The following is a 21,503-nucleotide window of genomic DNA, read 5'->3' as shown; positions in this document are numbered from 1 at the left end:
TAGATAATCATTGTTTTGCTTTAAAATGATGTGCACCTATGAGGAGTGTGCCATCATGCCCATGCATTATCTGGACTGGACTCTGCTGCTGCGGTTCCTGATGATATGCAGAAGTCTGGCTTTTGAGACCCGCTCAAACCTAATATGATTAATAATATAAAGATCTCCAGTAATCATGATTATAGTCCAAAGCAGGGATAAGAAAAAAGGCAGATAAAATTTACCTGGAGAAACTGGACCAGCAACAAACCAGGGTGGCAGAAACCTAATACAGAGGGCTTAGAACTACACAACAAAACTAGACATCAGCCCCAGCACAGGGTTGAGCAAAAAATTGAACACAAATTCCTGATTATTGATAAGAAATTGTTTGCAAAGAAGAAAATGGTCACTTATTACATCAGATCAACTACCCGGCCAACCCTCCACCATAGCTACATACACATGCACCCACACAACCATATAGTAGAGGTGGTTTTAAAAGCACTTAAGATGGCACACCAGCACAGTATTTTAGAAAAAATTACCCTTTTATTGAATTATTTACATGAGTGACACTTGAACTAGTACTCTTGCATACTGACATTTTAGAGCCATAAGTTCTAAGAAGAAAGAACATATAAATGAACGCTACAGAAACCAGCACAGAAAGTTTACATTGGACTGCAGCTGAGAGGATACATACAAAACTGAAGATTGAACACCTGCTGAAGGTTTTTAGTACTACACTAATCACTGTGTATAGTTTATGGATAAGCAGGACTATGAACTTGCACTAGGAGGCGCTCATTACACAAGGAGGTTCTGAAAATACGAATGTTTTTGGCTGTAGTGCTTGAAGAAGTTTAATGCTTAAAAGAACACATTGAGAAGTTGAAGTAAAAAGATCTAGCGTCTATCTGCTTATTTCTTCTGGATATTATGCATGTATAAAAGCTGTGTTTATTAACATTATCTTCAACCGCTTTCATTGTATTTGAAAAATGCATGTAGTATAAAAGACTAAATAACAACAGAGTCAGCAGTGCTCTCTGATCTACTACAGCTTCTTCAGGGTTTAAATGGAAGACAGGAAATAATCAAAAGAAATTGCATTTTTCCCAGCTATGCAAAAAAAAAATAGAAAAAGATTTTTTCTCTTACTCTAAATGTAATTCATGAGGCAAGACATGTTTGGTGTGTGATGTTTGTCTCTTTAGTTTCACATTGAATCTATGAGGCTAACATAAGCTAATGTAGGCAAACAAGAAAAACTATTAATAAAAAGGGCACTGCATAGCTGAAAGCAGTAGCAGCAGAATTCTTGACGCCTCAATTTTGTCTGTACGTTTGGGAAGGGATGTGTGTGATGATTTATGCATAAAATTTGCACAGTGCTAATTGATGAGGCAAAACTATTTATTATTAATTAGCTACATTAGCCTTTAGTTCCAGTGCAAAACTAAAGAAGCAAACTTCAGACACCAAACATGTGTTGGCTGGTAAACATTACTTGGGATAAGGGAGAAAATGTGTAAATTAGACTTTTTGCTTAATTATTGCTTTAGTGTACTGTCTACATTAACATATCTGTAATGTCTTTCCCTCCATGTTCATACTTTGATCTCCTCTTCCTCCTCAGGAAAAGCATACGGTGCCTTCTGTCGTCCCTTTATAACTCCAGACCCTCCGTAATGGCGTGCCAGCATGTTGGCTGCCTGCTGGAACCTTTCGGCCTCCATAGTCGGCTCCACTCTCACCGGGGACCACATAGAAGCATCCGGCGTCACCTGTGTAATAACGTCCCCATTCTCACCTGTTTCGGTGTCCTGCTGGGTCCAGTCGGGGCTGCTAGAGCGCCCCCTGCTGCTCACACATGGACTCTCCACTGCCATCTCAAACAATGAGCTTGGCTCCTCCTCTTCCTCTTCATCCTCAAGGTCCTGTTGTGCCCCCTGGAAATCACTGGAGCTGTCGATAAGGCCCAGCAATTCAGACATGAGGGAGGGTCCAAGGTCCACAGTGAAGGAGGTGAGGGAGTCGGAGCGCTGGAGCGTGGGGAAGGTGTCTGGATCTGAGCCACGCCGCTGCTGAGGCAGTAGCGGAGGTGATTCTGTTGAGTTCCTGTCGAGACGGGACAGACGAGGCAGCGTGACGAAACCTGACTGGACACCTGCAAATGAGAAACAGTCACAGGGTTACAACAGGTACAAAATGAAATAGGGCTTACAGTAGAGTATACATAAGCTGCATAAGTAAAAATCATTACTGTTGTTATTATTATTTGTAGTAGCTGTAGTATTAGGAATAGTAGTAATAGTATTATTATAGTAGATGCAGCAGGAATAATATCAGTAGTTGTAATTATATCATTACTATTTTTATTATCATTATTGTTGTTATTGTTAAAACAAGCTGTCAGTGATGTGTTCTTGTTACACAGTAGTTCAAAATAGCAATGTTTTTTTTTTATTCTACATGACTATATTGAGTTTTCAGTTCCCAAAAAAGAATATTAGTGCATATGTAAACAAGTACATTTTTAAAGTTTTTGAGTAATCTGGAGTCTTCTATGTTCCAGTGAAATTTTTTTAATATAAAATTCCCACATGAAGATAAACAAATATCAGTTCACTTCATGTAACCCTAAAAGTAATTTAGAGTTTTCGAACAATTTCAAAATGTTCAAAAAAGCTAAATGATGTAACAGTAGAGAGTAAATATGATACACTGTAGTTATAGGTGGTGATTAAGTACTTCCTTTTGACCTAAAAATATCCTGACCTTTTCACTGGCTAAATTTCTATTGACTTGATAAAATAATGAGAACAAAATAAAGAAAATATTTTACAAAGTAAATAAGTAATTGCAGCTAATCATTAGGGTCACACAGAGGCAATATTATCCCTGTAGTTCCAGCATTAATCAAAATATGCAAAATTTGGATGCCAGTAATTAGATTTAGATTAGATTAAATTAGGTTTTTTTATTGAACCATTCCTTTAAAACCCTTCTTCAAAACATTTAAAACCTGCCAACTGTACTTGACTGGTTATCAGAATGTTTACTGCAGTGAGTGCTGATGTCCACTGGATGACAGTGTTAAGCAACCCTATAACTGCACGGTGTTGTGAGAGTTTTCCTTTTTACACACACACACACACACACACACACACACACACACACACACACACACACACATTCCACCATGTATGAATCACCGTTGGCATGGCTGGCAAATAGAAGAGAAAGTAACATATCACTAAAATGTTTGGTTAATTAGAAAAGATTTCTGACCAGTGCAGCTTAATTAGTTTTAGTCCATAGAGCAAAATGCTCTACTGCTTCACTGGTAAAACTGTAATAAACGGTTCATACATTAAAGAGAACTACAACAAAGTCAGTGCACCCTTCATCATTTGTTTTCTAATATTTTGTATTTTCACCTTTGTTGCTCAAGTCTGATGATACTAATGCAGCACAATTGGGCAGATATTCCGCCATTCTTCACAGATAATTCTTATCAGCTCAGTGGGGGGTAGGGCTCTACTTTCTGCTTTAAGATTTCCCAAAGGTGTATGAATCAAGTGAAATACTTGGACAGGCAATGGTTTTCACATTCTTCTTCTTTAAAAACTGTTGTGCTTTTTATAGTGTGTTTAGGATCATAGTTGTATTGGAACATTCCTTTCCTACCATTCCTTCTTAAGAGTGGGAATCACCTTTTCCTTTTGGTGTATATACTTTATAAAAGTGTTCATGGTGTCTTTTATAAAAGTCACTTCGTCTATACCTGCAGAAATCATACAGCCCCATAATAACATAATAACAAAAGTCTTCAGCGTGTTTCTCTGCAGGGACTATAATAGTTCCGCCCAGGTCAACACCAGACATGCTGAACCTCATCTGATCCAATCAAGTTAATTTCTTACCAGATAATGTGCTTTCATGCTCATTTTCACACCTTAGTCTTGCAGTTTTGTACCAGTTTCTTAGTTACTGTTTTGTTTTAGCATTAAAACAAACAATCAAGCAGCCATAAACATTTTAGACAAAAGGTGCAACAGGGTCTAAATAATTAGCATTAGTTGGTAATTGCGTCACAGGTGTGCTCACGTTTGGTTCGCTTGCCTTCTACAACGGAGTCTGTCTAACTGACTTTTAATTCAACATAACAGCAGGTCTCCTGTTTTTCAAATTAAAGCGCTGCATTAAAGAGAGAGAGAGAAAGAATTGGACAGACTGAGAGCTTACAATTACATTACAAGTGAATGAGAGTGAGTATATCACATTGACTGCTCAGTACTGTTCAGCCACACACACACGCACACACACACACACACACACACACACACACACACACACATACACACATCATGCCCATTCTAAGCCCTCTCCTCTCCCTTTTTTTGGTGAATTCTTTTAGCATTGGGTAAGTGCTCCCAGGACAAGGGGAAATTCCAGACATCCTGCAGCGAATACTGTACACACACCGACACACAGACACACATACACACAATCCCATACAGCCAGACGCAGCCTTCTCGTTCTCTTTCATTTTTTCAGAAAATAAGACTGGGATGCTCTGTTAGTGCTCTGTGCATGTGTGTGTGTGTGTCTGTGTGTGTGTGCATGTATGTGTTCTATATGTCTTTAGCATACTGTAGGTGTGCGTGTGTTTGTGTCTCTGTGTGTAGCTGTAATTACACTCATCTGGATGACTCAGAAACAGGCAGAGTGTTTTTATTAGTTGTTTGGATTCTTACCACAGACAACCATTTGTGTATGTTTGTGTTTCTGTGTTTGGATGGTTCAGTGCAATAAGACATCAATACTAGATAACTTCTTGTTGTTTGGAGGTAAAAAATTGTGTATTTGCTATTTCCCACATTTTACAATAACAGCAAAAAAACTAAATAACATATTGAATATTGTGGTGAATAAATCCAAACTACCTTCTGATCTCATCTTTAGATTTTTCAAAGTGGCCTTCATTATATTTTGATGTAGCTTTCATTTTTGTACAAGAAGCCTCACAAGGAGACACCTTGGGCTCTTCAAACAGGACCGAAGAATGTGCATGCTGCCACCACACTAGCAGCTCAGTATAGTTTTTTTAATTACATATTTTTGTTTCGTAAATACCATCTAACATAGGCATCAGTTTCATTCTTTGCAATTAAGCAGAAGCTTTTAAATCAAAATGTCCTGAAGTTTATGAAAAACATCTCTAGTGTATACTAATAATATGCTAACCATTCATTCATGTAACAGTGTACATAATATCTGATGTTATTATTAGGTTTCAAAGTTGAGTATAATTGAAATGGTTTACTTTGTGAGCAGATGATTGATGAAGGTGGGAAAGAAGGAGCTACTTGTGGCTGGAAAATTTTTTAAAAAAATTCAAAATGGTGGCAAAAATAGCTAATACATTCAGGAGAAGATGCCGTTTTGTTTAAATCTAGTGCCCCCTAGAAGGTCACAGTTTAAAATGACATGCAATAGAAACATCACTTAAAACTTCCTGTTAACACAAAAAATTGCACTATGTTAATAATTTGCACACCAACCCGACAGCAATATATTTAATCTGGTGTTTCCAAACATTTGACTGGTTCATTCATTGCAACCCTTTAGTAAGCCCACAGTATCTCAACCAAGTGTGGCTCATATATTTAAGCAAATTCATTCATTCATTCATTCATTCAAATTAAGCATGCCTTAATAAAAATGTACAATTAGATGTATTATAGTGGGAACTTGTGTATAATATTGTGTATGTCTTTCTGTATATTGGACAGACCTAACAATATAGTTTTCTATTAGTGCACACTACTGTTTAAATAAGAAGAGTAGTACATTTGCAAAGTAGTGATTGACATGACATTCAACCAATCGCTGCTTGTCAGCTGTGTCTAAGAAATACTTTCTTCAAGCAAAGTAAACAACACAAGACAACAATGTGCAATGAGAATGGCGTTGGCAGTAAGTTAGCCAGAATAACTAGGCTAAGGGTAAAAATATTACTGTGAAACATTTCATTCAAACACATGCCAACCGGATCATCTGAGGGATGTTACTGATTTTATTTTTATTCTTAAGTTGAAAAGGTTAACCTCTGAGGAAGACCTCACTCATAGACCAGTGTTGCTAGAACAAGTAGTAACAAGCAAGGAAAGTTAACTAGGTTTTTGCTGACACTCACTTTAATATGATGTCTAATGACAAATAACATTAAAGAACAATGGGCCTCATTCACCAATAGCTTCCTAAGTTTTTAGTAAATTTGTTCTTGAGAAGAGTCCTAAGAAACAAATCTGTCATGTTTTTAAAGCTCAGGATTGTTCGCGCCTTTTTGCTCTTGAGTGCGTGTAGATTCTGTTTTTACCGAAGAACAAATGCCAAATAAGAAAACATTGGTGAATGTCAGAATCTTAGTGAAAACTGAGTTTTAAGAAGATATTTCTTCTTAATTACAGTTGGTGAATAATGTTACGATCATTAGTGAGCTGAGTTAGTTTTTTAATAACTTAGCTGTTAAAAGTAGACTTGATCAGTTAACTTGCTAAGACTAAACAGGACTGTCTAATTAAAAAAAAACATTATGTACAAAGATAAGTACTTATGCACCTGAATGCATTCGATTCTTTGCATTTCAAATAAATTTGACTAAAAAAACTCTCATGGATAAAACTTGTCCTCCACTGCGTACTGCAATAACGGCTCCCTCATTTGAAGGAGCTATTTCACTTAAAGTCTTCTTTTCTGTAAACCTGCTGCATTAAAGCCCATTTGAAAGATTCATTTGTGTTAAAATGGTTTCCACTTTGTTTTTGCTTGAACTGGTTTTATACTGGCTTACATTCATATTTTATATATATTCAAATCTCAAACATTAATCTGCCCTAAATTTTCTTGAAATCTGCTGACGGACTCCATGCTCTCTTATGCACCCAAATTTTTTGTCCCTACCACAGTGCTTCATACCCAGAATGGACAAGTAGCTGCCTCTGGCACTCTAATAATGAGCCAAAATGAAGCGGTTCTTGTCTGTTTCACATAAATCATTAGTATTTTCATAAATTAATGTTTTTAATCTGAAGACATTTGGGCTATGGCAGACCCATGAAAGCCAAATAAACGGCACTGAAATATTTTAGTTTAGTTCCATCAGCCACTGCATTTCATGTTGAAGAAATACATTCATATATGTTAACTCAGCTCTGATTTTTATGGAAACGTGTGGCATGAATACATTTATTTAAAGCAATAATTTATTTTTTTAGATGCCCCACCTTTTAACTCAGTCACTCAAACACAGACACTCACAGATGTTAAGCTGGTTGAAGATTCTCCATAAGGGGGCATTGTTTGCACTCAGTTTGCTTCTGGTGATTTATAAGTGGTGCCTTGTATCAGTGACCCTGTATGTCTTTGTTTAAGTGAAAAGAAGACATACACTTTACATGTCTGTGTTTATGTTCAAGTCTTACCGTAGGAGTAAAGTGGTTGTTCCAGGCAGCTGGTGGAGGTGGGAAGCATTGGCCCTTCCAGGCCTCCATTGGTCAGATTGAGCTGGGGCAGTGAGATTGCGTTTTTTATGATGGGTGAGATAGGTGGGGGTGGCGATGAGAGCTCTCGGGAGTCTGTCCTAAGCCTGGGCTGGGGGTTCCTCCTGACATGGCGGAGAGTGCGGGAGAAAAACCTCACTGGTTTGGAGTCTGGACTCTCCGGAGCGCTTCCCTGGCCTCCGTGCTCACTGAGGAATGATGTGTCTCCAAAAACGTCGCCTCCACGGCCCACATGCATGGTGTGGCGGAAGTCCCCCAGTGGCAGGCTAATCATCTCGGCAGAAAGTTCGGTCTTAATGCGCCGCCTGCTTTGGGATGTCGACACAAGGCCTTTAAATACTGGAAGCTTGGCCAGACTCATGGTGACAGAAAGTAGAATCCCTTTTAGGCCTGATTCTGCAAACTCCAATCAAATTCCTTTAATTCCCAGAGTGAGTAAATAAAAAGCGCAAAAGGATTGTTTTTTTGTGATTCATTAATCCAGATATAAGGAGATTCCTGAAAAGTCTGTCAGTCTTCTGACAATAAGATCCCTTTGAGGTGTGGCTTCAAAAATATCCAAATGAAATCCTTTTAACTCCAAGAGAAAGTCAACAAAAAAAAATGAGCAGCGGAAAGCTATTCGTTCCTCCTGATACGAGGTCAAAGCAAACTTGCATGAAACATGCCAAAAAGTATCCAAAGTCTCTGTAACACTGCTCCTTTAGCAAAACAATCTTGTCTTCACAGAGCAATACTGTCTACTTTCTCTGGAACCACAGATGCTTAAAGAAGCCAACTGTAGTATGGGTGTGTGTGTGTGTGTGTGTGTATGTGCAGAAGTTTGGTGTGTTTTTGAGATATAGCGGTCTTTACTCTATCTGGTTTTAACATCCAGTCGTCTAAGGAAACTCTGGGAGGAGAATTCAGCAAGTCCAACTGCTGGCAGGAACCCTCACAAGCTCAGATGTGTGTTAGCATACCTATACAGAAGCTTTACTTTCTTGCATAACAGGCACCAGACTTACTCCAACACCTACTATCCCCAATAACTTGTACACTGTTAGACTTAGTGAAAAAAGATCTATACTTAAAGTGACTCCATCATCAATAAGCTATTCTTTCAGTGACTAGTGAGTGAACTGAATTTGTGGGTTACTGAACTACCATGCAAAAAGTCTGACCAATTAGAAAAGTGCTGATGCCAAAATCAGCAATTTACTGCACAAAGACTGACCAATCAGCAGCTACTCAGCAAGGTACTGAATAAGTGGCCTGAACAGACCAATCAGGGAACCACCTTGCAAAATTGAGTGCAGTACAGCACAGACCAGGACTGGACTGGAACTGCTTTGGGAAATGTACTTCAGATTCCAACTGTTATAACATACTACTATTACCTTCACTCACTCCACCATCAAGATGTCTGGAATCAAAAATCTGCTTAAAAGCCCTCTGCTCAGTCACAGCTGTGCTTTTTATGCTGCTGGGTGATATTGTCCCCCTAGAGTAATGGACAGTAAGGTGCTTTGGGTCATGCCCTGACCTGGTCCTCTACACTCACTCAAAGATTATAAATAACCCTGTTAATGAAGTTTAATAGGATTTCAATGGGTTTTAAACACCTCCTCCCAGCCTGAGTGCTAACCAGTCCTTTTTCTATCCCTCTCTCTTTTCCTCTCTCTAGAAGCATTCACAACGACCACGTTCCATCTGCTTCCACTAAACACCTACATTCAGCCATTAACTCCTTAAACTGTAGACTTATTATTCCGTTAATAATCTTAACACATATTATTCAGGCATAATGACATATAAATATTAAGAATAAACCACTTAGGAACAACTAAGAAACTAATATTGAATCTGCAATAACACAATCTTTTATCTCCTAAAGGATAAATTTATAGGAGATGGATGAAGAGATCTTAAGTTGATGTGTGTCAGTGTAACAAGATCTTATTCTAAGTAAGTTTTAGGACATTTCTGTTGATCCATTCATCACGAAATATTCACACAGTGTCAAGAGCAATTTCTTAAATTGTTGAAGTAAAGAAATGGAGATATAAGGCTTTGACAGGTGCAATGATATGTAACTTTGTAGTTACGCCCTTTGTAGGAGTTTACAGGGTTATTTTACACATAATAAAATATGATAAAGAGCTCCAGTATGTTTAACTAAACTCAAAGCTCCATTAAACCACTTTACTATTGACTTATTTCTGTTGCAATGACCTCTTTAGGCATGAAACTTTAGACATGAAAGTTTTCCACAAAGCAAACTAACCAGGACTGAATGCTGTAATGCGTAAGTGCAGTGTTCTCCAGCACTTATTTTGTCCTCCTTCTCTAGCAGCCAAAAGAAATATCTCTTTTTCCTTCTGGAGGTTTCATTCCCTAGCAGTCCACAGGATGTCCTGCCGACTTTCCCCAGTCTTTGTTGTTTCTGCCGAACGTTCCTCAGGCTTCAGGCCTCAAAGTGAGTGAGTGAGTGAGTGAGTGAGTGAGTGAGTGAGTGAGTGAGTGAGTGAGTGAGTGAGTGTATCTGTGTAGGTGTGTGCGTGTTTTTCCCCAGCCGTAATCCCTGCCGCTGTGTCTCGCAGCGGACGTGAGTGAAGCGTTCCGTCAGGATTGGTCTGTCCTGGATTAGCCAGATTATTCTGTCTCTCTCTCTCTCTTGCTCTCTCTCTCTCTCTCTCTTTTGTCTCTGTACCTCTGTCACTCTGTCAGACTCTTCCAATCCACTTAGTGTCCCGTCACTCAGCACCCTGCATCCATCTGTGGCGTGCTCCTAAGGGGAGGCAAAGAGGAGTTCAGAGGAGTGCAGACATGGCAGCTTTGCAAAAGTACTAGAGATTGACATTGCACTAGTAACACATGGTCAGCACTCATTAGTTTGAATCAACAAGTAGGCAAAATGACTTACAGAGTACAAGGCATGGGTTATGTGACCAATAGCATCACCCATGCATACATACATACACAGACACTGACCCTGCCTTATCTAAGAAAAGGAGGGATAGATAAGAAGGAGATTAACAGGATTGACTGAATGATGGAAAGAGGCAGTGAATGAGAGCAATAAGTCCAAACTCTGCAGGGGGGCTGGAGTTTAGAGCTTTGGAGATGGAGGAGGATGTAGGATGAAGGGATTCTGTGTCGTTTTATCCCATAGAGGCATTCTACTCTTCTTGTACCCCCACCAAGTTCAGTCCTATTAGAGATAAAGCAGTCTGATACTAATCTCTCAAACACAAAGCTCTGCTGCAGGGCTGCCCAAAATGTGGCACATAAGAATGTTTGATTTGGAAAGTTACCTTAAACCACCTCACTCAGTGAGAGAATAAGCACATTTTTTAACTATATATAACTTAATAAATCTTTATTTTCCTTTTAAATTTGAAGTTCCAAAGAATTTTATTAGCAAAATATAGTGCAATGTTATAAAATATGTTTTTTACTCAATTTGAAACCTATCAAGCTTCTTTATTTGTGTTTTCTTTTGCCTTTTTGACCTGCTACCCACCACAAACATTGCACTTTGGCCCCCCAAGATAAAAAATGGTTGGGATAGTGTATTGGTTAACACCTCTGCCTTCTACAGTGTAGACTGGGGTTCAATCTCCACCTGGGGACCCTACACTATACCAATAAGAGTCCTTGGGCAAGACTCCTAACACCGCCTTGGCCTACCTATGTAAAAATAATCAAATTGTAAGTCGCTCTGGATAAGAGCTTCAGCCAAATGCTATAAATGCAAATGGGGACACTGCTGCTCTGCGGTGGCAGTATAGTTTGTGCACTGCTATACATGAAGTAATTTTCTTTGTCTCTGACCTTAAAACAAATTGATACCATTATGATTCCTGAAGATGCAATTCAGTGCATTATGAAAAATCAAATCACAATATGATTTGGTTATATTACATCAAAACATATACCAAAAACTCAAATGTGACTCGAGGACAATAAACACAGTAAAATTGATAGAACAGTCTATAATAATAAAGTTGAAGTTATTACTAAACAAAGCTTGTTTTGACATTTGAAAAAAGTCCAAGAATTTTTATTTTGGCCAAAAAATGACCACACACTTTATCTGATATAATCAATAATTTGAATGTCTTAAAAACAATATTGTTAAATCACCCCATTTACAACAATGCATTGTCCTATACTTTTACATTTCTTATACCTTCCACATTTTAGAAAAAAAGGGAAGGCATAAAAACTACATAACACGTATAAAATTATGGAGTGACATAAGTCCAAGCTGTGAAACCACTCTTCAGTTTTAGATTCTTCACTATAGCAGCAGCTTTGATTTAGCTTGACTTGCTCTTGGCATCTCTCAAGCAGCTCAGGACCCACCCGGGATGTTTTTCTAACAGGATGCCATGTTGCCTCAGAAACAAACTGCTACTGGTTTGGGGAGGACGTTTTACAAAAATGTTTGGATTTTCCATTCGTAAATGAATTTATAAATAGTAGCAAATATGTAAGTTTTATTTATAGAGCAATATTAAATGGCATTGCCCAAAGTGCTGCATTAAAACAGTAAATAAACTTAAAACATTAACATAGATAGAAAAAGGCACAAAGTCAACATGATATGAAAAGGAACATGACATGTGACACACTGAGCAAGACATCAACAGAAACCATGCACAGTGATGTTAAAAAGAAGAGTACTTCTCACAGGAAGCCAGGGGAGAGAACCAGGGTAATGTGTTCCCCTTTATGCATCAACTTTAATATTATGGTTGTCTTTGGACCAAAAGTCTGTTGATTAAAATGTCATTAAGACTAAAAAAAACATGTTCCGTGTGTTCAAACCTTTAACTGGTACTGCCATTGCTATGGGTGAAAGATTACAAGCAGGCAGACTCACACACACACACACACACACACACACACACACACACACACACACACACACAGTAAACACACTCAAGTCTGGGGGAGCTTCTCTACATGCTGGGTTTAAGCATACCTGCAGTGTGTATCTATAAACACATCTGCAAACAAAAAACAACAAAAACATTTCCCCCCTTCAGGCATGGAAAGGGCAAGAGACAATAATGGGAACAACATGCGAAGTAGAAGGGGAAGAAGTAGAAAGAGAAACAGACAGAGATAGAGAGAGATTCCATTGGACCACCTCTGTAACTGGCATTATAAAGGACCAAGTGTGTTTAAGATTGAACGCATTGGTGCAGGTGTCGTGTTACAGTGTCATGTTGTGTTGTCATGCCAAGGCTGTGTTACAGTGTCAAGATTATGGTAGGTAGGTAGCTATTGCTAACAAACTAGGCTACAGTACTCGTCATTTTAATTGAGGGGAGAGCTACAGCCTGCAGTAGATTACGAGCTTAATCACATTATCACAGGTAGCCTGCTTGGTTTACCTTACGTTTAAACATGCTTGAAGGTCCTGAACTTAAGAAAAGTGGAGCTGGCTCAGTCTGCTACAGTAAAGAAGCTTGAAAGATGCTGCCTGTAAATGGACTGTATTTCACACAAGTCTGTCTGTTGGGAGGGAAAGACGTGACATAAAATATGGATTTAACCCATGGTTGCTTAAAATCCTAAATATGGTTAAAACTACATATGTTTTTGGTCAAAAACAACCGAAAGCAATCACAGGATATTGTTAAAAAGAAATCTGGAATATGCTGATGTCTAATTGTTGGGCACATTGTTTTTTAAAAAATAAAATGCAAGTAATCATTAACTTATTGGGCAGTTATGAGTGGGGAACGGTGCAAAGGTGAACGCTATATTGTCTCTGCAGCCGTCTGACTAAAACTACGATACATTTGAACAAGATCTTCACACAGAATATTTTAATAGTAAATGTAAGCAAAAAACGTTTGCATTGTATATCCCTGCCTATGTTTATATTCTGTGCTCAAACTACACAATTACCCGCATGGCATTATCATGTGATTGTTGAAGTTATGATGGGACCTACCTCACTTTGTTTTTCAACTCTACAAGCAGTTCCGTGCTATTTTCAGTGTAGTTTCACAATAGTTTTGGATCAGATTCATTTCCTTTATTCTCACCAATATCTGATCCAGCATGTTCTGCCAATATAAACCCAGTACCTCTCCTGGATTGGTGCCACCTCTAGCGTAATATGTTAGAATAACCAGTAACTGGCAGTGAATTCAACCAAACATTTTGAGTTCCAATGAATGGGACTAATTTTGTGAGAAAAAACATCACTCTACAAAAACATACATCCTGGAAGTCTTAGATACTTCATGGACTGCAACTACAATCCCACAGGGCACTAGCAGGCATGAGCATAATCATAGAGGTGTTGTCTTTGACGTGTATAGCCTGAACTGAAGGCATAGCCATTATGTTCCAGTGCGATGTTATAATGTTAATGTTGTCTTACAGTGACAGTGTTCTTTTTACAGTGCCAGTGTTGTGTTACAGTGCCAATTTTGCACTGCAGTGCCAGCATTGTGCTGTAGTAATAGTGTTTCATTGCCGTTGTTGTTATACATTGCTAGGATTGTGTTGCAGTGCCAGTGTTGCATTGCAGTGCCAGAATTGTGGTTTAATGACAGTGTTGTGTTGGAGTGCCAGTATTGTGCTGTAGTTAGTGTTATGCTAATGTTTGAATTTTGTGTTAATCTGCCAGTGTTGTGTTGCAGTGCTAGTGTTTTTTAATACCAGTGTTGTGCTAATGTGTGAATTTTGAGTTAATCTGCCAGTGTTGTGTTGCAGTGCTAGTGTTGTGTTGGAGTGCCAGTATTGTGCTCTAGTGATAGCGTTGTGTTACAGAGCCAGTGTTGTGTTGCTGTGCTAGTGTTATTTTGGAGTGGCAGTATTGTGGTCTAGTGACAGTGTTGTGTTACAGAGCCAGTGTTGTGTTGCAGTGCCAGTGTTATATTGCAGTGCCAGTATTGTGCTCCAGTGACAGCGTTGTGTTACAGAGCCAGTGTTGTGTTGCAGTGCTAGTGTTGTGTTGGAGTGCCAGTATTGTGCTCTAGTGACAGCGTTGTGTTACAGAGCCAGTGTTGTGTTGCAGTGTCAGTGTTGTGTTGCAGTGTCAGTGTTATTTTGCAGTGCCAGTATTGTGCTCTAGTGACAGCGTTGTGTTACAGAGCCAGTGTTGTGTTGCAGTGTCAGTGTTATTTTGGAGTGCCAGTATTGTGCTCTAGTGACAGCGTTGTGTTACAGAGCCAGTGTTGTGTTGCAGTGTCAGTGTTATTTTGGAGTGCCAGTATTGTGCTCTAGTGACAGCGTTGTGTTACAGAGCCAGTGTTGTGTTGCAGTGTCAGTGTTATTTTGGAGTGCCAGTATTGTGCTCTAGTGACAGCGTTGTGTTACAGAGCCAGTGTTGTGTTGCAGTGTCAGTGTTATTTTGGAGTGCCAGTATTGTGCTCTACTGACAGCGTTGTGTTACAGAGCCAGTGTTGTGTTGCAGTGTCAGTGTTATTTTGGAGTGCCAGTATTGTGCTCTACTGACAGCGTTGTGTTACAGAGCCAGTGTTGTGTTATAGAGCCAGTGTTGTGTTACAGAGCCAGTGTTGTGTTGCAGTGCCAGTGTTATTTTGGAGTGCCAGTATTGTGCTCTACTGACAGCGTTGTGTTACAGAGCCAGTGTTGTGTTGCAGTGTCAGTGTTATTTTAGAGTGCCAGTATTGTGCTCTAGTGATAGCGTTGTGTTACAGAGCCAGTGTTGTGTTGCAGTGTCAGTGTTATTTTGGAGTGCCAGTATTGTGCTCTAGTGACAGCGTTGTGTTACAGAGCCAGTGTTGTGTTGCAGTGTCAGTGTTATTTTGGAGTGCCAGTATTGTGCTCTAGTGACAGCATTGTGTTACAGAGCCAGTGTTGTGTTGCAGTGTCAGTGTTATTTTGGAGTGCCAGTATTGTGCTCTACTGACAGCGTTGTGTTACAGTGCCAGTGTTGTGTTGCAGTGTCAGTGTTATTTTGGAGTGCCAGTATTGTGCTCTACTGACAGCGTTGTGTTACAGAGCCAGTGTTGTGTTATAGAGCCAGTGTTGTGTTACAGAGCCAGTGTTGTGTTGCAGTGCCAGTGTTATTTTGGAGTGCCAGTATTGTGCTCTACTGACAGCATTGTGTTACAGAGCCAGTGTTGTGTTATAGAGCCAGTGTTGTGTTACAGAGCCAGTGTTGTGTTATAGAGCCAGTGTTGTGTTACAGAGCCAGTGTTGTGTTGCAGTGCCAGTGTTATTTTGGAGTGCCAGTATTGTGCTCTACTGACAGCATTGTGTTACAGAGCCAGTGTTGTGTTATAGAGCCAGTGCAGTGCCAGTATTGTGCTCTAGTGAAAGTGTTGTGTTACAGAACCAGTGTTGTGTTGCAGTGCTAGTTTTGTGTTAATGTGTCAGTTTTGTGTTAATCTGCCAGTTTTGTGTTGCAAGGCAATGCCAGTGGTGTGTCACAGTGTCAGTCTTGCTATGTTGCTCCATAAGGTTGCAGTGGATTTGTGGGTGGCTTCCTGCCACAGTTAAATACACCATCATGCAACGTGGCACAGCCCAGTGTGTGTGTGTGTGTGTGAGAGTGTGTGTGAGTGTGTGTGTGTGTGTGTGTGTGTGTGTGTGTGTGTGTGTGTGTGTGTGTGTGTGTGTGTGTGTGTGTGTGCATCTGTCTGCTTCCTATTAAAATGTCTCGATCTAGAAAACCCATTGAGTTATTTCTTAATGAAACATTAAGTCCTTTCAGAGGAGAGTGAGCAGAAAGGGAGAGACCTTTTTGAGGCCAGTACAAATATCTCATCAGAGATATTCCACAAAGATATTTCAACCCCTGAAAAACAGTGTTCTGATTTTATTGGATTATGCATAAAAAGCTTCAACATGATTAAATTATACAAGCAGTTTAGATTTTTACATTTTTTTACATTTTTACTTTTTTTGTTTGTTTTTCCAAATGGCAAGAAAATGATAAAATCTGTTTACTTTTTACAATTTTACAAAAATCACTTATCAGACATATTTTCTGCTTATATTACATTTTTTCAGTTATCTCTATACATGTAATAAGATATTGTTTACTTCCTTCTCTTTTATGTAGACATGCACATGTTTAGTACATACATTTTAGAAGTGATGAAAGCATGCTTCAAAAAAACAAATACAAATTAGTATATAATATATAATTTTTTATAAGATATTATATTTCTGGTATCATTCTGATAACTCTCTTTTTATGAACTCTTTCATTTTAAAGGAGTGATGACCAGGCATGCTTATGATTTGTAAGGTCATGCATAGAAATGCATAATAGAGGGACAGAAGCAATGTGTGTGTGTGCGTGTGTGTGTGTGCGTGTGTGTGTGTGTGTGTGTGTGTGTGTGTGTGTGTGTGTGTGTGTGTGTGTGTGTGTGTGTGTGTGTGTGCGTGTTTGTGTGTGTGTGTGTGTGAGAGACAGAGACACATAGAGAGAGAGGACAAGAGAACAAGAGACAGAAGCGAGTAACTAATTTGCGTTGACAATGAGGATGTGTGTGGATGAACAGCTGGAAAATAACAGAAACAGATGCAGCTTCAAAGTTACACCACTGACTCTAGATTGATTTTGTCAATTACTTTAGATTGTTTACAACAACAACTTTAGATTAATTATGCCATGGAGTCCAGATTGTTTACTTTAATGACCTTGGATTGGTTGTGCCGCTGACTTCAAAGCAACTGTTTTATAACATCAGCACCAATGACATGCAGATGTTAGAAGATTTTCATCTCCCAGTGGCACAGGAACCACTCTCATTTATACACTCTCATACATATTCTCAATTTCTGACTCTGTACTCTTTACCCAGCATTATGCAGCATTTGTTGCCTTCTGATCACTTCTAAAACTATAATATTTTTATTATTCCTTTTTCACATCCTTAGGAATTTGTATAGAGGAAAAGGAACAATAATAGAAGCTTAATGCAGTTTATTAGCGTTTCTACTTGTTGCTCTGATGGTTTAAGGGGTGAAGACTTTTCCAGAAATGTGTACTGATGAGCAAATGTCGTTGGAATGGGCTGCGCTGGTCACTGTACACTAGTCTGGTGTATGAGTGAGGGAGACAGGTGATGATGTTGAATCTGCTAAAGTTCCCTGCATACATTTTGTGAGCTGCTGAAGCGTGTAAAACCCCCAAAGCTGCCCAACTGCCACAAATCATCACTTTTGGTCATGTAGAATAAACCTAAGCAGCTAAACGTTCAGTACATACAACAGATCCATTTAGTCTCGATTCCAGACAACTGCATTCATTTGTTTAACTTTCATGATGAATGGAGATTTTTGATTAATGTCCACATACATTTGGTATTTTTGGTCTTATATTACATTCAATGTTGTTTTAACCATTGACCTGTAGGGTTTCATGTTTAAGGAAAGAGAATTGTAAATGGAATTTATTATCAATGTGGAGAACACAGCCAAACAAATTCAGTGAAGTCACAGTTAAACTTGGCTTAGATCCAGATGTGGTTGAGGGATTGATAACTGGACTTGTCAGCTCAGTGAAAATACATACACAGGTGTGTTTGACAGACACAGGCTGTACAGTGTAAGTGCATAATGTAGCTTCAACCACTGGAACACAAACATTTCTGAAATAACACAAAACACTGCAAGTGTGAGATAAACGTCTACTGTACAAATGGATTAAACCAGGCAGGGTAGAGCAGTGGATTATAAAAGAAGTCACTAACTCAACCATTAGCTCTCTCTCTCTCTCTCTCTCTCTCTCTCTCTCTCTCTCTCTCTCTCTCTCTTTCTCTCTCTCTCTCTCTCTCTCTCTCTCTCTCTCTCTCTATCCTTCTGTCTCTATCTCTCTTTCTGTCTCTATCTTTCTCTCTCTCTCTTTTTTCTCTCTCTCTCTGTCTGAGAAGTTAGAGGCTTATAGATATGCTTTTAAACACTACAATGCCTTATAATATTGATTATAATAACAACACTATTCATAATAATTCTTCTTATTGTGGTTGCATTGTTGTTATAATTATAAATACATCACAGACATATGCATATACACTCAAAATATATCTGTGATGTATTTAGCATTGTATACAATGTTAACAATATGACCAATAATAACAATAATAAGAATTGCTATTCTAATGATTTTATTATTTTGTTGGCCTTTTAATGTCAAAGTGTGTCCTTATTGTACAGCATCCTTGATGTCCTTGATGTTTTTTTTTTCATTGTTGTTGCTTTGCCACTGTAATAATTATACATGTATCACTGTGTGTATATATGAATACTTATATGATATAACATTAATATTATTAATATTCTGTTGTTGTTATTGTTGCTACACTCTTAGAAACAATGGGTCTTTATGGGTTCTTTAGTAAAGAAAATGGTTCTATATAGAACCATGAACACTGACAGAACCCTTTGCATGATTAAAGGGTTCTTTGCACCAGTCAGTCGTTCTTCAGATTGATGGAGAATATGCTATAGGTATATTCTGTATGAAACCTTTTTGAAAATGGTTTTATATAACACACATATATCGCTGTTGTCGGAAGAAAACCTTGTATCTCCAAACTAGTAACTTTACAGGAGAAGGAAAAAACCTACTTCACTTTCAATGTAAGCCAATGGAACCAGAATTTTTCCCATGTCATTTTGGGTAATTTCTTTTAGGCCACTCATCCTAAAATTTACAAACAATGTAAAGAGTAACAGATACTTTCAAATTATGTCAAAAACTGAAAAATGCCAAAAATGAAGATATATATATATATATATATATATATATATATATATATATATAGTTCCTCTATTGTTATGATGTAAAGCCTGTAACAGTAAAAGAACCCTTTTTGGTGCTATATAGAATCCTTTTCTAAAACATTCCATATAGAACCATATAAAACACATTTTCAATCAATCTGAAGAACCACTGAACAATGCAAAGAACCCTTTAATCATGCGGTCAGTGTTCATGGTTCTATATAGAGTCATTTTCTTTACCCAAGAACCCCTGAAGAACCATCTTCTTAAGTGTGTATAATTATAAAGAACTGCACACATTAAATATAGTAAATACATATGAACACAGTCAGTATATATACACATTATACCAATCCCAGGTACACCCGCTCTTAGCTATGCCATGTCCACTTGCACAAAATAAATGCTTACATAAATAAAACCTTGCTTGACAATAATTATAACGTGCCCTCCATATCTGCCCAATCAGCATAGCGCAAGAAGTCGCTCAGTACTGACCTCCACACAGCGCTCAGCCTGTCTCCCTCACAGTCTGCACGAACTGCAGCCGCTGACCTCTGAGCAGCGTCCACTCGCAGCCTGTACTGCAATGAAAACACAGCTTTAACGGCGAACTCGCTGTCCAGGAAAGTCCAGTCTGTAACTCCCAGCACTTTCATTCCAGATGTTTTTCTCTGTTTATCTTACCGGCCAGACAGAGGGGGCGTCACGAGGGGTCAGTGACACCGCGCGCGCTGGAGTGTGGAGGGTTCTCTGTAGTTTGGAGTTTCTCTGTAGTTTCTAGTGTCCACTGCAGTTTCGGGTTTGTGAGCGAGCGCTAAGGCACGAGACTTAACGGAGCTGAAGAGGGAGAGCGGGGGGCGGAGCCAGCGCGAGCCTATGGGTTTCTCAGTGAACTAGCAAAGGACAACTGACCAATCAGAAGAGGAGCATGAGAAGCCTGACCAATCAGAGAAGAGGAGATAACAGGCTGACTAATCAGCGAACTACCCAGAGAAGACCAAACAAAAGGTGAATTATTGATAGATGACTGATCAGTTCTGAGGAAGCCACACTAATGACCAATCAGAAGGCTTGACTGAAACTACTAACTAACAACTAAGACAGTAATCAGAAGCACTTTATATATGAATTATGTTGTCCTTGATTGTCTATTATTGATTAGTGTTCAGTGAGCATTAGTTATTATTTAACAGCCGATTCCGTGATTAGTAATTAGTAATAAAGTCCACTGTCAACTGATAGTTTGTCATGGGTTTGTAGATTACTTGTTGTAGATTAGCTGTGAATGAGCTCATATGTATGCAGACCCACTGGTGACATTCTGGAATAAAAAAAAATAATGCATGGCCACAACTTAGTAAGGTGTGGGAACAAGATAATTAAGTCATGGCCACGACTTAATGGCATGGGAATAAAATCCTAATGGGTGGCTACGACTTAATAAGGCATGGAAATGAGATCCTAATGCATGGCCACGACTTAGTAAGGTATGGGAATGAAATCCTAATGGGTGGCCACAACCCATAGTTAACCATTTAAAAACCTATGAACTAAAAACAAACTCAGCTATCAGTTAACATAGTACTCAGTTACTAATCACTAAAGTCATACAGCTACATATAATAATCAGTGACTTGTTTACAGTGTTATCCACACAGCAGTTATTAAAAAGGTACTGACTTTCTTTAAAAACATTTTTAGCAGTTGTTTATTAAGTGCCAGCTAAAACTAGACAGAACATTACCTAATATGGCCCAAACACACTCATGAATAATATGTCCAGTAAATCCTTAATGACTTGATGAGAAATCATGCTTGCACAACAGTGACCGAACTGGACACAGTTTCTGAGAAAGGGCAGAACAGAAGAACCACACAGAAGTGTGTGTGTGTCTGTGTGAAGCACACACACTAACAGGCTGCATCTTTCACCAGAACACTGAAAGACTCCAGTAATGAGTTTCCAGATTTCAGGATGATTTGTGATTGGTCCAGTCCTGGAGCTGACCATGACCTTACCTGACTTCACTGACCTCTGAGCGGCCCCGAGCCTGCTTCATGTCACAAAAATCAGCCATGTGTCTCCAGGCCCTCACTGCCTCACACACATACACTCGCATGAACTCTCTCTCTCTGCCTCTCTCTCTTTCTCTCTCTCTCTCTCTCTCTCTCTCAGCTTGTCATTCCCACATCACAGTGCAGTACACAGCATTCCCAAAAATACTATCATTC

General features: G+C 38.9%; 1 protein-coding gene across 2 annotated transcripts; it reads right to left on the bottom strand.

Moving 5' to 3' along the window:
• Positions 1 to 508: 508 nt before the first annotated feature.
• cdc42ep1b (CDC42 effector protein (Rho GTPase binding) 1b) lies at positions 509 to 20,102 on the bottom strand. Of its 2 annotated transcripts, none has more exons than XM_017716022.2 (4): positions 19,956 to 20,102; positions 19,767 to 19,852; positions 7,476 to 10,323; positions 509 to 2,152 (listed from the first exon to the last, which is right to left on the bottom strand). In XM_017716022.2, the coding sequence occupies exons 3-4, from the start codon at positions 7,912 to 7,914 to the stop codon at positions 1,593 to 1,595; spliced, it is 999 nt and encodes a 332-aa protein (XP_017571511.2). In that variant the 5' UTR covers positions 7,915 to 10,323; positions 19,767 to 19,852; positions 19,956 to 20,102; the 3' UTR covers positions 509 to 1,592. The 2 variants fall into 2 exon arrangements, with proteins under 2 accessions (XP_017571511.2, XP_037396343.1); XM_037540446.1 differs by having other exon boundaries at positions 19,767 to 19,847; positions 19,956 to 20,095.
• Between the last annotated feature and the right edge of the window lie 1,401 nt (positions 20,103 to 21,503).

The sequence above is a fragment of the Pygocentrus nattereri genome, chromosome 1 (assembly GCF_015220715.1).
Source record: "Pygocentrus nattereri isolate fPygNat1 chromosome 1, fPygNat1.pri, whole genome shotgun sequence".
In the NCBI taxonomy this organism is placed as follows: domain Eukaryota; kingdom Metazoa; phylum Chordata; class Actinopteri; order Characiformes; family Serrasalmidae; genus Pygocentrus; species Pygocentrus nattereri.
This window is presented reverse-complemented; position numbering and strand designations above follow the sequence as displayed.

Coding starts and splice junctions, on each gene's coding strand:
- cdc42ep1b (XM_017716022.2), bottom strand. CDS start 7,914: ATGAGTCTGGCCAAGCTTCCAGTATTTAAAGGCCTTGTGTCGACATCC. Junction 2,153..7,475: donor ACAACCACTTTACTCCTACG/GTAAGACTTGAA, acceptor TCTCATTTGCAG/GTGTCCAGTCAGGTTTCGTC.